Source organism: Lepidochelys kempii, chromosome 9 (assembly GCF_965140285.1).
Source record: "Lepidochelys kempii isolate rLepKem1 chromosome 9, rLepKem1.hap1, whole genome shotgun sequence".
NCBI classification, from domain to species: Eukaryota; Metazoa; Chordata; order Testudines; family Cheloniidae; genus Lepidochelys; species Lepidochelys kempii.
Window position 1 is genome coordinate 73,809,868 of NC_136388.1, and position 13,148 is coordinate 73,823,015.

General features: G+C 40.3%; 1 protein-coding gene across 1 annotated transcript in view; it reads left to right on the forward strand.

Moving 5' to 3' along the window:
- Positions 1-221: 221 nt before the first annotated feature.
- The window catches only part of POF1B (POF1B actin binding protein), a 47,150-nt gene continuing 34,223 nt past the window's right edge, over positions 222-13,148 (forward strand). The window contains exon 1 of the mRNA XM_073360894.2: positions 222-946. Coding sequence (XP_073216995.1) covers positions 350-946 — 597 coding nt within the window. The 5' untranslated portion in view covers positions 222-349. The remainder of the gene's footprint in view (positions 947-13,148) is intronic.

The window sequence follows — 13,148 nt, forward strand, 5'->3', positions numbered from 1 at the left end:
CTAAGGTGGTGGGCAGCGGGGGGCTTCCCCGCCAGGCCTCTGGCGCTCTGCCCCAGGCTGGCCTCCAGGCGGTGGGGGCGCGGCGCACCTGCCTGCGCTGCTCTCCCCCCCCCCGCGCGCGCCAGGCCGAGCTGGCAGCCTGCCAGCGGAGGCAGCGGGGCGGCTCCCAGGGGCGGTGGGGGGGGGGGGGGGAGTCAGGTGAGCCGCCGCCGCTCCAAGGCGTGTCCAGTCCCGGGCGCTGCCCGCGCGGCTACTAATCCCCGCCCCAGCCCGGCTCGCCCGCACTTGCTGCCCCGCGTCCCAGCTCCCGCCCAGCTCCGCGTCTCCGGGTGGGCTCCCCGCGGGCAGCATGTACGGCGACCAGCAGCAGCTGCAGACCCAGGCGCTGCCCCCGCACCTGCAGCAGCACGGGGCGCAGCACCACCGGCCCCAGCCCTGCTACCACACGCTGCCTCTGCCGCTCCGCCGGCCCCGGCCGTGCCCCGAGCCCCTGCCGTGCCACGACCCGCCGCCCCTCCAGAGCCGGCCCAAGCCGTGCCCGGAGCCGCTGCCGAGCCGGCCCAAGCCGTGCCCCGAGCCGCTGCCGAGCTGGCCCAAGCCGTGCCCCGAGCCGCTGCCCGAGCCGCTGCCCAAGCCGTGCCCGGAGCCGCTGCCGTGCTGGCCCCAACAGTGCCCCGAGCCGCTGCCGTGCTGGCCCCAACAGTGCCCCGAGCCGCTGCCCAAGCGATGCCCCGATCTGCGGCCCCTGCCCTGCCCCGAGCCGCTGCCCCACCATCAGCATCAGGACGGCAACGTTGTGTACGAGCGGGTGAGGACCTATAGCTACCCCGGGGGCAGGCGGGGGCCGGTGCTGGAGCTCCCTCCGTGCTCCCCCAGGGCGGTGTCCCCGCTGGAGAACGCGCCAGGCCGCCAGCATGTCATCTGGAGCCGCGACCCGCCTCAGCAGGTAGGTGGGTCTCCCTCCCTCCCGCCTTCGGGATTTGGCCGGGGGCTCGTTCGGCTGCCTCTTGTGCTTCTGTAGACTTGGGCCTCTGCTACTTCCTGCTGCCTGGGTGGCTGTGCGTGACCGAGCGCGCGGGGAGGGTTTCATTGACTAGTTACTGTGTGAATGGGGGGAGTGATTGACTAGTTACTGTATTGGGGGGCATTGACTAGTTACTGTGTGTGTGTGTTGGGCTGGGGTCACTGACTGGTTACATTGTGGGTGGGAGGTCACTGATCCACAGGCCCATCTACACAATTGTTGCTGAGGGACTGATGAATCATTGAAATTCAAAATTCCTGTATATGGCTATTCCTGAAGTGAGTCGTACAAGGGCTACTATGCTTCTAAACAGATTTGCAAGCTGCATGGGAGAGTATTTTCTTTTTTGGCATTCACCAGTAGGGGAGAGGTGTGTTTAGCTTTCACCATAGATCTATTGACATGCAGAGAAAAGGTAATTTACAAAAGAGTTCTGTAGGGGTGTGGCAGCTTTATGAATGTGGTGTAAACAGGACTGAATTAAAGTATGAGCACTGATGATTATCTGCAGCTGAGAACTGTAACAGGCAAAATCATTAGGTTTAGAAGTGTTTTGCAGTTTGTCCTGGGATTTCTGTTCTTGTTCTTGTATAAGAAATTATATATTATTTCTGTACTGTAAAGATAAATGGATTATGAAATGGATAGATGGACCTCATAAAAGCTAGTGACTGCTTTTGGAATGAGATCAAAACCAAACAGTACATTAAGATACCTTTTTGTGTCCCAATAGTAATTTTTATTACATTGTAAGTATTAAAGAAAAGCATTATACACAGGACATTGCTGAAATTATGCTAAGCAACCTGTTTATCTATGTGTGAAAAGCTATATGTAACTGTAATGTATTTTCACAATCCAGGTTTTTTATGATTTTCAATTTAAATTCCACTTTTTCGTATCTTAGAATAGATGAACTACATTTGTATTTGTTCAAGCTTTCTTTAGTAATTCCTACCTACTATTGTTGACTACAGGACTACAAACAAACCCCCACAATATTTCAGTTCAACACAATTCAATAAGGACAAATGCAAAGTACTCCACTTAGGAAGGAATGATCAGTTGCACACATACAAAATGGGAAATGACTGCTTAGGAATGAGTACTGCGGAAATGGATCTGGGGGTCATAGTGGACCACAAGCTAAATTTGAGTCAACAGTTTAACACTGCAGCAAAAAAAGCGAACATCATTCGGGGATGCATTAGCAGGAGTGTTGTAAAAAATAGCATGAGAAGTAATTCTTCTGCTCTACTCCGCATTGAGTAGGCCTCAACTGGAGTGTTGTGTCCAGTTCTGGGTGCCACATTTCAGGAAAGACTTGGACAAATTGGAGAAAGTCCAGAGAAGAGCAACAAAAATTATTAACAGGTTTCAGAGTAACAGCCGTGTTAGTCTGTATTTGCAAAAAGAAAAGGAGTACTTGTGGCACCTTAGAGACTAACCAATTTATTAGAGCATAAGCTTTTGTGAGCTACAGCATCCGATGAAGTGAGCTGTAGCTCCCGAAAGCTTATGCTCAAATAAATTGGTTAGTCTCAAAAATTATTAAAGGTCTAGAAAACAAGAGGGAAGATTGAAAAAATTGGATTTGTTTAGTATGGAAAAAAGAAGTAAATTGTGAGGGGACATAACAGTTTTCAAGAACATAAAAGGATGTTACAAGGAAGAGGGGGGAAATTATTGTTGTTAATGTCTGAGGATATGACAAGAAGCCTGCAGGAGGTTCAGGCAGGATATTAGGAAAAACTTCCTGACTGTCAGGTGGCTAAGCACTGGAATAAATTGCCTAGGGAGCTTGTGGAATCTCCATCACTGGAGATTTTTAAGAGTGGGTTAGACAAACACCTCTCAGGGAGGGTCTAGATAATACTTAGTCCTTCCATAAGTGCAGGGGACTGGACTAGATGACCTCTCTAAAGGAAATCTACTTGAAGTTGAAAATGCACAAATCAATTTAAATAGATCAGACTAGTTGTGGTAGCCCTCTTTCCAGAAAAGTTGATTATAAAAAAAATAGCAGAACAGATACCAGTATGATATTAAAGACCAGTAGGTCTTCAATGAGGTCAAAGAGCAGAGGAAAGATGTAGTTTTTATTGTGCAGCTGAACTGATTTAAATATTTTGTAGTGGATCCTGATATATATAAAATAAAGAAGCAGATGCCTTCTTAATTTATAGCTACAATTGGAACAGCACAGTAGCATAGAGTGACACTACACAGCAAGTATTCGTTATTCCGTCAATCTTCTTTTCTCACTACTTCAGCAAATACATCCATTTTCTGTGGAAATGTTGTGTCTTATCTTTTACAAAAGCAAAGTTAACATTTGTTGATGCTATTAGCGACAGAAGTTCATGGAGCTGTGTCAAGGTTCCTTCCCCACTCTGAACTCTAGGGTACAGATGAGGGGACCTGCATGAAAAACCCCCTAAGCTTATTTTTACCAGCTTTGGTTAAAACTTTCCCAAGGTACAAACTATTTTACCTTTTGTCCCTGGACTTTATTGCTGCCACCACCAAGCGTCTAACAAATATAACCAGGAAAGAGCCACTTGGAAACGTCTTTCCCCCAAAAATCTCCTCCCCCCCACAAGCCCTACACCCCCTTTCCTGCGGAAGGCTTGATAAAAATCCTCACCAGTTTGCACAGGTGAACACAGATCCAAACCCTTGGATCTTAAGAACAATGAAAAAGCAATCAGGTTCTTAAAAGAAGAATTTTAATAGAAGTAAAAGAATCAGCTCTGTAAAATCAGGATGGTAAACACCTTACAGGGTAATCAGATTCAAAACATAGAGAATCCCTCTAGGCAAAACCTTAAGTTACAAAACCAGGAATCTACATCCCATTTAGCACAACTTATTTTATCAGCCATTTAAACAAAACAGAATCTAACGCATATCTAACTAGATTGCTTACTAACTCTTTACAGGAGTTCTGACCTGCATTCCTGCTCTGGTCCTGCAGGACAAAAACAACACAGACAGAGAAACCCTTTGTTTCTCCCCCCTCCAGCTTTGAAAGTATCTTGTCTCCTCATTGGTCATTTTGGTCAGGTGCCAGCGAGGTTGTCTTAGCTTCTTAACCCTTTACAGGTGAAAGGGTTTTTCCTCTGGCCAGGAGGGATTTAAAGGTGTTTACCCTTCCATTTATATTTATGACACGCTGCAATAAAATTTTGTTTCATAATTTCTTTGTAGTGCTGATGAGATGTTACTAAAAGTGAAATGTCTTCCCTATTGTGAATTTGTTCTGTTTGTGTAACTTCTTATTGTGGATTGTTTAATCTATCTATTGTGATTTCACTTAGTATAATATCTGTCATTGCTGTGGGATAGGGCTTTTGTAAACTCTGGAAAACAGGGCATTTTACCAACAATGGATGTGAATGTGTATATAATGCTGATTACCCTCAGCTCTGCGTGAATGAATGAGTGTGCTCACACCTTCCTGGATAATTTTACTAATATTTGAGTTTCAAAAGAATTTTAGATGTCATCCTGTTCAGAATGTTTATGGCATTGGGATACACATCTCATTTTTAACGAATTTGTTGATTTGTGTTTGAGCTAAAAGTCTTTGGACCTGATCTTACAGACTTTACTCAGGCAAAACATTGACTTTAGCATGAGTTTTTCCTGAGCAAGTGTTGCAGGATCAGGATGGTCTGGTATGAAGTGTGGCAATTATCTGAAGTATCTGTTTATGCCTGTGCATAATCTCATAACATAGATACAGCATGCATGTGATTTTTTTTTTTATTCTACTTTATTTCATTTTATTCATGGGTAAGAATAACGCAAGTGTGATTCTAGGAGTGATGGGAAAAAAAATTTCAGTGCTTAGAAAATTAATGTTAGTTTTTTTTTCTGGGTAACTTCTGGTTGTAATCCTTCTGTTGTCATAGAACTCATAGCAGGTGAACAATTTTCCATTTGGAGCATAGGATTAATCTAAATAGGATTTTAGTTTAAAATAAAGAGGGCCCCTCTTCATAAGTTGTCCGCTCACTGACAGGTATTTCACAAATAGTTTAGATTGGGATGTGTAAGAACTGACAAATTTTAGCTGCCTCACCATGTATATGTTGTAAAGTGATTTCAATCTGAATATATATTAGGCCAGTTCCAGAGGCAGCCTAATCTTTAGCAAATGCAGTCAGTTTGCTACAGACTGCTTCCTATCCCACAGAATCATATCTTTTATAGTTATTCACAACAAAATCATAGCATATCCATGGTGTGCAGGTAAATATTTAGCCATGAATATTGGAGATGGATTGGATGGAATATTTCAGATTATGTTTATAAATAGTGTTGCAAATAAATTCTCACAGGATTTTTGCACCAAATATTTGACTATGTGGGTTAACTAAATACATGTGTAAAAGCCCAATCTCACAAACACAGATGTACAGTACAGTATTTGAGTAACTTCAGTGGGACTACGTCCATGAATGAAATTACTTGCGTGCATCAGTGTTGGCAGAATCTGGTCAAAAATGTTCAGGTTACCCTTTTGCCAATCATAGTGTCAGTCCTTAAATTTAGAAAACATGTCCCTAGGGAAATATAGAATAGTTCAATTTTTATTGATTAATTTTTTACCTAGTCAGCTATCAAATGCATAAGTTAAAGCTAAAGTAGGTGCCTATTTATCCAAAAGTGTAAATAACTTGTTTGGGTACAAAAGAATAGATCTATGATTGCCTAAATGTGAACTTGTTGGGTCAGAGCCTGCCCTCTTCAGGTCTGCTTTCTGTCACTCCTGACAGTGCAAAGCAGAGTTAAATCCAGTTTAAGCAGCTAGCTGAAGCTTCCTCTTGGCATAGGGGATTCCTCCCTTTATAGCCTCTGGTGTTAGGGGGCATAGCTAAGAAAAGGAGGTGGTGTGTATGGAGAACCCTCCTGCTCTGACAGTCCCTGGCTGCTCGAATGGCCCTTTGCACCTATGGTTGCCAGTTTTGATTGGATGTATTCCTGGAGATTTCATCACATGACATAATCTTTAATTAAAGTTTAATCTTTAATTTCTGGAGACTCCAGGCCAATCCTGTAGGGTTGGCAAATTTATTTGCACCTGATACATAGGCACGTCTGGTGCATATTTAAATAGGTTTCTAAAATACCGTATTATGCTCAATAGACCCTAGCAAAACACAAACTATGTTTTAATACAGCTAAATGTAAAGTTATACATGTAGGAAGAGAGAATTTAGGCCATACTTACAGGATAGGGGGCTCTGTCCTGGGAAGTAGTAACTCTGAAAAAGACCTGGTGATCAGGGTGAATAGCTCCCAGTGTGACACTGGCCAAAAGGGCTATCATGCAATCCTTGGCTACATAAACAGGGGAATCTCAAATAGGAGTATAGCAATTATATTATCTTTGTAGTTGGTAGTGGAATGGTTGCTGCTGGAATACTGTGTTCAGTTCTTGGTGTCAAGAATTCAAGAAGGATGTTTTTGGAGAGTGCTCAGAAAAGAGCCATGAGAATGATTAAAGGAATGGAAACATACCTTATAGGGATAGACTCCAATCTGTTCGGTTTAAGAAAGAGAGAAGGTGAAGTGGTGACTTGATCCCAGTCTGTAAGTACCTACATGAGGAACAAATATTTGATAATGGGTTCTTCAATCTAGCAGACAAAAGTATGACAGTATCCAGTGGCAGGAAGTTGAAGCTAGACAAATTCAGACTGGAAATAAGGCATACTTTTTATGACTGTGCAGGTAATTAACCTTTGGAACAATTTACTAAGGGTTGTGGTGGATTCTCCATTACTGGCAATTTTTAAATCCGCATTAGATGTTTTTAAAAAAAGTTATGCTCTATTTTTGGGAATTTCGATGACTGCATTATGCAGGAAATCAGACCATTACAGTGTACCTTTCTGGCCTCAGAATCTAATTCTGTGTCTCAAATAGGAGAAGTATAAATAGGATGCAAGCTGACAGTACAGTCCTTATAAAAATTACACAAGTGTCTGTACAGGTAATTTCAACTTCAGTATTTTAGAGATTTAAAATTGTTTACACAACATTAACTAAATTTGGCAAATTTCACTTACATATCAAAGCCTTAAAGATGCATTTGAGTTGAGCATGTTGTTTGTAATGTTCATTTAACTTTAAAACATCTCAAATCATGTTTTCAAAGGTGGATAGAAGAATGATGTTCCTGGACTCAGTAACTTGATGGATGATCAAGTTTTGCAATAGGTGGAATATTAATGGGATCAGTAGGAACTGGATTAGGCCTCATCTATGGTTTGTAATAGAAACACTAACAACACTTAAACTGTAGTGGCACGCATTCCTCTCCATAATTCTGCAGTACAATAATTGTCAAATTTGATTTATTTGTATAATGTTAAAATAACTTTTTAAAGTAATGTATCTAGGATATTAGATATTTGGTGTTCTTGGATATATCTCTTAACCGTAATCATGTTAACTTTTAAACTATTTTAATACCTATGTGTCTGTTTCAGTTAAAAAATGACCTTACAGAAAAGTACTTTACCAGATGGAAAGTGATAGACTTTGTATAGGCTTTCTGAACCATCATATAGAATTTAGAATTTTTAATAGAAAATATATCCTGCTACAGGATAGTTTATAGATTATTGGTTACCCCCTCCCCTTTTCTTAAAAAAAAAAAAGATATCATTCTCTATTAAATTATTTAGGATTGCTGGGAAATTTCTGTAGCACTCTATTGATTTCATCCCTGTTATGCTCTCTGGAGGACTTTTCCCTCTGAGTCTCCAGTGTTTTGCTTCATGGAAGCTGAGGAAAACTTTATTTTTGTGGCATCTGCAGTTTTTCATAGACTGCTACAATGTGAATGACTTTTCAAAAATTGAATTTGGTGTGACCTTGAAAAATTATTTAAGACTGAACAAAAGGGTATAAAACTCAGTAATAATATGTGTTTCAACAGGTAAACATTTGTAAAATCCCTATCTTCATAGTACAATATCCTGCTATAGGGCTGTATTTTCAGATAAGTGAATGTGCAGATTTTCACACACAATGTGCTCACTGCTATGTGCCTCATTTGTGCATGCACTTACTTTGATTATGCATTCAAATTGGGTTATTGCCTGTACAAACTATTATAATTAATTTTTGTGCACAATTATCTAGTTTCCATTACTAGTGGTGATAAGTTGTGAGCATATTAAATATATAATTGTTTAAGCTAACTTTTTTTCAAAATCAGGCCTGTGAGAGGGGTGTGTGTGTGGTGTGTTTGTTTTTTTTTTTAAATAAGATTCCTTTTTGTGTCTTTAGCTCCAGTTTATGGAATGAAAATTTTAATCCTGAACAAATTTAAGGAAAACTTTGACAAGCAAGTATTAACCCTGCTTGTCACAACTTTACAAATGGCATTTAGACAGAATTCTGTGCTGAGAATTAAGAGGCAAGAGTTCCCCTTCTGCCTCTACCACTGACTGTGCTTTGTGATCGTAGGCATGTCAGCTAAATTCTCTGTGCTTCAGTGACCCTGTCTGTAAAGTGGAGATGTATGCCCAAACTGGTAATGTGCATTGAAATCTAGAGATGAAAATGTTAAGCATTAATTAATATGTAGTACTTTACTACGCAGTGTAGTTGTAGCCGTGTCAGTCCCGGGATATTAGAGAGGTAAGGTGGTATTTTTTAGAGGTTGGTCCAATAAAAGATACTACCTCACCCACGTTGTCTCTCCATGTAGTATTGTAGACGTATTAGAAAACATGTTCCTAAAGTTAAGCCTGTGCTTAAATGTTTGGTGAATCAGGCTCTAAAGGCACAAAAAGGTCAGACATGGAGTGAGTTGTGGTTTCTGTAGCTGGAATACTGGTTGTAAACTTTTGGAAGGTGGAGAGGGAGGATGTTTAATAAACATTAATTTAATTTAGGAGGTTTCTCAAGCTCAAGTGTCAGACGCAAGTGAGAAGACGTGTAGTTGGAAGTAGATGAAAGAAACAAAAGAAGTGGTTGGCAAGAATTTTGGAAGGAGTATTAAGAGTGACAGGAAGAGTAGGTGGAATTTAATGTTTGTTCAGTCCCCTACATTGGAAGTCTATAATTCTTTGGGAGGCTGAGTTGTCCAATGGGAAATGCAGGGGACTAGAACTAAGAACTCTTGAGCCCTATTCTTGACTCTCCTATTGACTTTATGCAGATTGCTTAATTTCTGCATATCTCAGTTTATCCAGTTATCCCATAGGTATACCTACTTCACATTGATTTCTGAACCTTAATTGAGTTCTCAGATAAAGTGATATAGAAATATTATATTGTTTGCTACTGCTGATTGGCCAAGAGAATTCTCTTGTGTGATACTTTTTAAAAAATTACTTCTGGATAGATTCTATATGTACATGAAAGCCATAAAAGATACACTGTGTGTGTGTGTGTGTGAATCAAACATTTCATATAGCATTTACTCTATCAGTGAATCAGTGTTTTCCACTATGATTATTCTTATGTATACTTTGATTACATTATAGAGTAAGAAAATTTGGAAATGGATGTCTTTTATGATCTATTTGTCTGTATTGCCTCGTCACAGATGAAAGCAGCTACTTTATTAATATGTTGTTCTTAGTATTTTTTTTTTTTTTGCTGTATCTAGCCTTTGATTTACTCTTTCCTGTTTGAGATTGTGGGCCAAATGCTACTCTGTGTCAGATCAGGGTATATCTGGAATAATTCCATTGACTTCAGTGAGGTTATCTGAGAGGAGTCTTTCAAGGCAAATTGAAAACTCATGTGAAGAGTTCGTACTTGAGTGAGTGAAGGTTTGCAGGGTCAAGATCCACTGAGATACTGAGCACCCTCAACTCCCACTGATGCCAGTGAATATTAGCCAATGCTATGATCTGTCTGTTTTGGGACCAAGAGCCAAAACATTAACCCCCCTCCTCCCAATTCCCAAATTTAGTAGATTAACATGCAGGAGGAGGAGTGACAATTAGAGAACCAGATTATTTAAAAAAAAGAAAAGATAAATTGTAAGTCTTGTTCATTTATAGGCAATCTCACAGTCTGATGCTTATAACAGGTTTTTCTTTTACTTTTCATGATCTCTTCTGAGTGTTCTTTCTTGGTTCTCTGGATAGCGGGATGAATTCTATTCTCAGTTTGCATTGGTTGTAAACAAGAGTAACTCTACTGAAGGCTACAGAGTTATAATTTACCCCAATTTAACTGATGACAGAATCTAGTTTATCTCTGTTCAGAGGTAGAGTTCTTATCTGTCATGATTTTATTTCTTGGATCATATTCTATAGTGATAAATTAACTATTGTATTTGCAAACTGTTAGGTCATTTATAAATTCTGCTAACCAATCTGTTGCTGGAGTTCTTATTTCTGATTTTTTAATATTGTTTTAGAAAGCCTTCAGATACGTTTTGCTTGCCTTGTATATATTCTTCATAGTTTTTTATTTTTATCTGAACCAGTGGTGCTCTGGTGTCATTACACATTCACCACATTAGTGTGGAGATCTACTCCTATCATTTCTTAATTAAAGGCGTGAGTCTGCAACCTACATTCAGATGGAAAATTGCACTTAATCCTGTGAATTAGTCCCATATTCAAGACCCCATATTCAAGAATTTGGACAAAACAGTACAGAATTCAATACTGGTTCCTATTCCACAATTTATCTGTCTGTTTATAGAGGGATTTTTTACAGTCTGTTAAACCAGATGTGAATCTCATTACAACAAATTTCCTTGGCTGAGTAGTTCAATGAAATAATTATAATGGAGAGAAAACCGAAACAAAACAAAACCCCATGAAGTCACCTTAACACATATTAAATAAATCTTAGAGGTCAAAGCCACAATCTTTTCTGCTTGCCAGTTCATGTTTAAATTTGTCCTCCTAAATTTAATAGTATGGGGCCCAAATCTGCTTTGTTGCCTTGGTGTAAATCCAAGGCCCAATCTTGTCACTGAAATTTGTCCAACAATGGGATGTTCTCCATGCTGACCTCTATCTCTTGCAAGAAAGGAATTCAGTTGCCCCCTGGCACTGCAGAAGGTTTTCCTTGGTACATTGTAGGAAGAGGAGAGCTGAGGGGAAGATGTACATCATTTTACCCCTACTCATCAACTTGAGTTTCAAGTGGAAATGTAATATAACCTGAGGCTGTGTTACATATTTCCTTCCCCGCATCCACTGTCCTATGATGGGAATCACTCTTTGAGAGTAGAGGGTTCCGGGAGCAGCTGCTGGCTGCAGAAATCCTGGCAACACAGCCCCGCTGGAGCTGCAGTGTCAGGGAACGAAGAGTTTTTGCTGGGGAGTGGAAGCACAGGGTTTTTGTGTGACTCCAGCCTGTTCTGCAGGTGTGGGGAGAAGTGCAGGCAAATGCCACCCCTCTGACAGAACAAGTGAGGAGCAATTTCAACAAGCAGAACCTCGGCGAGACTTCTCATTTTGTCCCCTCCTTCAGGCTGTCTGAGGAGGTGATTGGGCCAGCGTAACCACGTTTAAGTCAGTGGCATTGCTATGAATTTAAATGGGTGTAACTGGGTACATGCTTTGAGGTAAAAAACAGAGTCTATGTATCCTGAAAGTGAACATCAATTTGTGGAAGTAAAACATCCCCCTGAGCTCTAAGTATATTATTCTACATAGAGTTTAGAATCTTTCCTTAAATCTTAAAAGCTGAGAAATGTATTCTACCTTAATAGTCTCCTGGTCTTTATACCTATGAGAGTACTTTAGTACTTTTTACTAGAGTAAAATAGTTTTACAAGTTACAACCACTGCTCCCAACTTTCATGTGGTAAATAAGCACCCTGACTTCCACAATAAGTAAAAAAATCAAGCTAGTCCCATTTCAAAACAAGGCCAAAACAAGCCAATCCCTAAGAACTCCAACACTCTATGTGACTAGATCCCCTGGCATGCAGCCTGGGACTGTGATGGGCCTGCTCTGCACCCCTGACTCTCTCCCCTCCTTGCCCCTGCTTGCCAGGAGCTGATTTTAAAAAAAAAAAAAAAGCAACAAGCTACAAGCCCAACAAGCTACAAGCCCAAAACTATCCAACAAGCAACTCACAAGCCAATTAAGCCAAAAAGAAGCCCAGTTTCTGTGTGTTTTTTTTTTTTTTTTTTTTTTTTTGCGGGTTTGGCATGTCTGGTTACAAGCGAGAGAGCTTAATAGCATGAGTTATGTATTCCAAAGCCCTGAGGCAGTGGATTTAGTTTAGGCAGGTTTGTAAATCTCTTTAACAGATTATTTACTTTAAATATAATCCAGTTTCTTAAAAGGATACATTTTTCAATGCCTCATACTACAGTATGTACCTCTGAATAAAAAAAAAACAAAAAGCTTTTCCCGATTGTTTATTTGTATTACCACAGTGCCTAGGAGTGGACCAGGATTCCTTGCGCAGGGTTCTGTGAAAACACACAACAAAAAAGAAGCTCTAAGTACTTATTTTGAGCCAAAGACTGAGAAACAAAACTCTATATCTATAAAGTGCAGTCTTTGGGAAGTGAAATTTGTGTGAAGAAATCAATCGCATATTAATTTGTAGGTGTTTCAGTTTATAGTCCAGAGCCTTTAAAAATTAGGATAATTTAGAAACATGGTTATGCTTTATAAGCTATACATCATCTTTTCTTCTGAATGTCGTTTACTCATATAAGGAGTCCTTTTTACTTCAATAGGATTACTTACATGATGAAAGTTTGCAGGATCAGGCCCTAATTATGCAAAGGTGAGAAAATGTGATCAAGACTATGACAAGTCTTCAACAATACTCCTAACTTTGACATTCTTTTATTACTATAATTGATGCTTAGGTAGAGTAGAGTCTTTTCTACTTTGATTTCTTTTCCCTGGTGTTATGATTCACTCTTTTAGGAGGAGGATTGAAAAACTGCTGCAGGCTGCTTATTACAGTGTAACACAGATGGGGCAGTTCCAAATTGGATATCTGACCTATTTTGGAATTGCTCTTATCCAGTGATGAATGTCCCCTTGATTTAAAATTTTGATAACAGCATCAAAGATCTTCCTGGTGTTGCTGAGTTGTTTGGGGAGGAAGGTGACTATTACCTGTGAGGAGTTCCTGCTGCTCTATAACCATTAACAA